The sequence below is a fragment of the Helianthus annuus genome, chromosome 11, assembly GCF_002127325.2.
Source record: "Helianthus annuus cultivar XRQ/B chromosome 11, HanXRQr2.0-SUNRISE, whole genome shotgun sequence".
NCBI lineage: Eukaryota > Viridiplantae > Streptophyta > Magnoliopsida > Asterales > Asteraceae > Helianthus > Helianthus annuus.
Genome location: NC_035443.2, coordinates 185,677,728 through 185,682,308, shown reverse-complemented (window position 1 = coordinate 185,682,308; position 4,581 = coordinate 185,677,728). Strand labels below are relative to the sequence as shown.

The following is a 4,581-nucleotide window of genomic DNA, read 5'->3' as shown; positions in this document are numbered from 1 at the left end:
ATTAACAAAACTATCATTCAAATTTTTGTTTCTGTACTTCAATCGCGTGCTATACATCCACCATTCCACCTAGTATTTACCAAAACGACCCCTGAAGTTTCTGCATATGTTGGTGGATAGCACGATAGTGTTGAAGAAATCAACACTGAAAAGTTTGAATTGGATCGTGGAATTGCCCCAGTAGTTGTAAAAGGATCTGAAATTAATCATTCAGGGGGTGTCAGTGAAGATATCAACCACGAAAATTTATCAAACCATTTCAGATTCGTGAAGCTGTCAAGGAACCTGTTGCAATTTTGACCGGAAAAAAGGATCTTGAAGCACCGGAATTAGAAAAAAGGCTCAAGAGAACATGTTCGAAGAAGAAGCTGTGACAAACACGTTGCAGTTTTGATTGAAAAGGAGGATCTTGGGGGACCCATGAAGTTGTAGGAAAGCCTGAACGAACCTGACACAGTTTGGACCGGAAAAGAGGATTTTGGTGCTTCTGAATCCATTCAGTTTAGAGTGGAAAAAAATGCTCAAAACATCAAGTTATACAACAAAAAGTCAACAATGGCCATAATCTTAGTTGATGATATTAGCACTTAAACTGTATGGATTGAGACAAGCACCAAGAGCTTGGAATACGAAGTTAGATCAAACCCTAAAGTCACTTAACTTCAAGAAGTGTACTTTAGAGAACGCAATCTATACAAGAACGAGTGAAGCCTCTACACTAATAGTTGGAGTCTATGTTGATGACTTGATAGTCACTGGAACATCAAAGAAGGAGATAGACATCTTTAAATCTCAGATGAAGAACAAATTTGATATGAGCGATCTAGGATTGCTAGCATACTATCTGGGAATAGAAGTAATTCAAACAGGGGGTGAGATAGGCATCAAGCAAACATGATATATCAACAAGATACTCAAAGACGCTCATATGTTATCCTGCAACGACACGAAGACACCCATGACTCCAGGAACACAATTAACAAAGACTGAAGAAGGAGATCTAGTAGATGCAACACATTACAGAAGCCTGATAGGTTCTCTCAGGTACTTATTGCATACAAGACCAGATCTATGTTACCCAGTCAGTCTACTTAGTAGATTCATGCAAGAACCAAAGGAACAACACCTGAAGGCAGTAAAGCAAATACTACGTTACATCAAAGGAACTAAAGAGCATGGAATCATCTACAGAAGACAAGGAGGATGTAAGATCACAGGTTATAGTGACAGTAGTTTTGGAGTTAATACAGACAAAGGAAAAGGAACAACTGGTCTGGTATTCTACTTTGGAGAATCACCTATAACCTGGTGTACACAAAAGCAACAAACAGTGGCACTATCATCATGCGAATCAGAATTCATGGCAGCCACTGCAGCAGCATGTCAAGCACTATGGCTTAAAAGATTGTTAAGTGAAATCACAGGCTGGAAGGAAGAAAAGATAACACTCAGAGTAGATAACGTTTCAGCAATAGCACTCATGAGAAACCCAGTCTTTCACGGAAGAAGCAAGCACATTGACACACGTTATCACTTCATAAGAGAATGCGTGGAAAACGAAGATATCACTGTGGAACACATAAGCGGAGAACTACAACGGGCAGATATACTAACAAAGGCATTAGCAAGGATCAAGTTTGCTACAATGAGGGAACTGCTCGGAATTCAAGATTTAAAGCAACTCATGGATGTTCGAGATTAAGGGGGTGAATGAAATCGGTTAATCTCTTAACATCATGTACATAGTTAGATAGTTAGAATTATTATTAAGTAGCGGTTACAAAGTACGAGGACCAGAAGTGACAAAATGGAAGTTGAAAACTACCCTCAATAACCGAATGGGTGTGTCTCTACACACATACCATTTCGAATCGGTGCAAGGCAAAGAACAAAGGGACGCGACTGTTGATCGAGTGGACAATATTCGACGCACCTCTTCAAGATTCAATCTCAACCACATATCCAAGAGACGTGTCCTTTCACGAAAAGACGCAACCATTCACTCGTACCCGTAGAAAACTATAAATAGGGACATGTAGATTCATTTGTAACATTATACTCTCATTCGATTTGTAAACATTCATTCGATTATTACAAGTTATTGTTATTCAAGTTATTCACGCTCATTTAGAGATCAAGATCCAAGTTCGGGCCAACAGTCATCACATAAAAAACAATTTGGTTTCGGGGCTTTACAATGCGGGTTATGATGGCGAGTGGTGGTAGTTGGGGTATATGGCTTGTGGATTTTTTTCATTCGGATACGTCGGTTTGAAGGTATTCTTTGATTTCTATATTCCTGTATGTATAGTTGCTTTTCTTGTATTTTTAATGTCTTCGACTTGTGCAGTCACTTCTTGCAGCATCGGGATCTATCTGATTTGTGTCAAACATAGCACATGCACAAAATAGTGGCTGTTAAAGTATGTTATAGAATCTGCAGCATGTTTATCTCAATATATATTAGTTCAAAGTAACTTCACTAACATTGATACCTTTTATCTTGCTAATGCAAGTTTTTCTCAAAGTTACCTTTACCAAAGTTGTGCTATTATCTTGCTAGTACTAGTATCTATTATATATAGAGGGGTGTTTGTTATCAATAGGATTAATTATGTGCTATTTACTAACAACAGTAGAGGTACGACTGGATTTAGAACAAATATTCTCTATCTGCTTCCATGTTTGAAGTTATTTTTATAACATAATTAATTAGGTGTACGTTTTGAGTGTCTGACTGTAACATGAAAATATGATTATTTTGGAAATCAATACACAAAACACACCAAAAAGGACAATTTTTGTAATAAAAACTCAAAATTTCAAGTGTCAAATCATAGTAAATAAGTTTTTTTCTTTGGCAAATTGGATTTAAATAATCCCAAATTGCTCAATTTGGCCGATAATAACCCCAACTCAGTTATTGGCCGATAATAATCCGAATTGGTCCACTTTTGGCCGAGGGTTGAGATCCTGTACAAACAGTGCTAATTATAAGAACCGTAAGAACAGATCTGAACCATTGTTAATTTAAATCAAGGGTTGATATTGATTATAAATAAAACTCTTATAATTAAAAATTATTACTAACAAATTAGGGGTAATTTTGTAAAATTGCTAGTCATTTGACCATTTTCTATTAAATACAAATTCCACCAAGGTTTTTTAAACTAAAATAACTTTTATATACTTCATTATTTTTTTTAAAAATATATACCATAAAATCAAGTATTTTTTTATCTTTAATATGAATACCATATTGCTATACCTTTTTGTATTTATAAAAGTGTTTTTTAAAAAAAGTTAACAAAAGGTGTTTTATATTTGTGCTAATAAGGTGCTGATTATGTGTTAATTACAAAATAATACAAACAAACACCAAAAGTAGATATAATCAGCACATCTGGTGTGCTGATAATGGAGAACGATTGAAGATGTTGTGCTAATGTCGTTTATGTTGATAATGGAGAACGATTCGAGGACGATGTGCTGATAATGAAGAACGATTAATGATGTTGTGCTAATTATATAGTGTTGTGCTGATTATATTTTTTGTAATTATTTTTAATTACTTATAAATAAATATGGTCAAAAAGTCTAAATTACCCCTAAACTAATTTTTTATTGATGGACACTTGTCAATTATGTATTGGTTCTTATGGTTCTTACAAACTTAAGTGTTTGTATTTGATCCCATTCCCTTTTGGCCGATAATAGTCCGCTGTTAATAATCCGAATTGGTCCACTTTTTCCGAATTACAAACCGATGTTTTATGGATTTTGATCAGAACGAGGATACGAATTGATTGATATAAAATTTACCTCGAAATACTACCCCAAACGACGAAAACGGTGCTTCAATTCGGGTGTTTAAACTTCCAATTAACAAAAATCAAGTCGTTTGAAGCACCGTTTCGAGGTAAGTTTTACATAAATCGAATCGTATCCTCGTTCTGATCAAAATCCATAAAACATCGGTTTGTAATTCGGAAAATAGCTTAACTCCGTTAAGCTATTTTTAACGGCGGACTATTATCGGCCAAAAGTGGACCAGTTCGGATTATTATCGGCCAATAACTGAGTTGAGATTATTATCAGCCAAATTGAACAAGTTGGGATTATTTAAATCCAATTTGCCTTTTTTTTTTGCAGTTGGTATGAATCTGATTGAATATGTTTGTTATGTAGCATGTGTTCAATCTTGCAGGAGAAACCTTAAATTAAGTTGTTTTGTTCGGTTGCAATTGTAAACACCTTTCTGTTGCCCGAGTATATATAGCATGTTGTCATGGTTTTTATGGTTTTTTTTATTAGCAAGTTACCATGTTGAGACTAAATTATGGTTCACCATCTGTGTTCCTCCTGGACTCTGCAGTCCATATGATTTCTGACGCAGGGATGCTGATGTGTACAACAACTGATATGCCACTCTCATGTGGAGGCATGGAAGAACTTTGCCATTCCAAGTAAATTTCATATATTCTAATTTTATGTATATCAGTTGTTGGATTATAGTCTTGACTTTGCTGTTTCAGGTTGCCAGCATGTTATTGTTTGATGGATAGTCATAGAGATTATAGT

General features: G+C 35.3%; 1 protein-coding gene across 1 annotated transcript; it reads left to right on the top strand.

The window, feature by feature from the left end:
- Window positions 1-958: 958 nt before the first annotated feature.
- Window positions 959-1,702, top strand: LOC118484211 (secreted RxLR effector protein 161-like). Its single transcript, XM_035980211.1, has one exon. The coding sequence runs from the start codon at window positions 959-961 to the stop codon at window positions 1,700-1,702; it is 744 nt and encodes a 247-aa protein (XP_035836104.1).
- The last annotated feature ends 2,879 nt before the right edge of the window (window positions 1,703-4,581 follow it).

Bases quoted from the DNA above. Each gene is read 5' to 3' on its own strand.
- LOC118484211 (XM_035980211.1), top strand. From the start codon at position 959: ATGACTCCAGGAACACAATTAACAAAGACTGAAGAAGGAGATCTAGTA.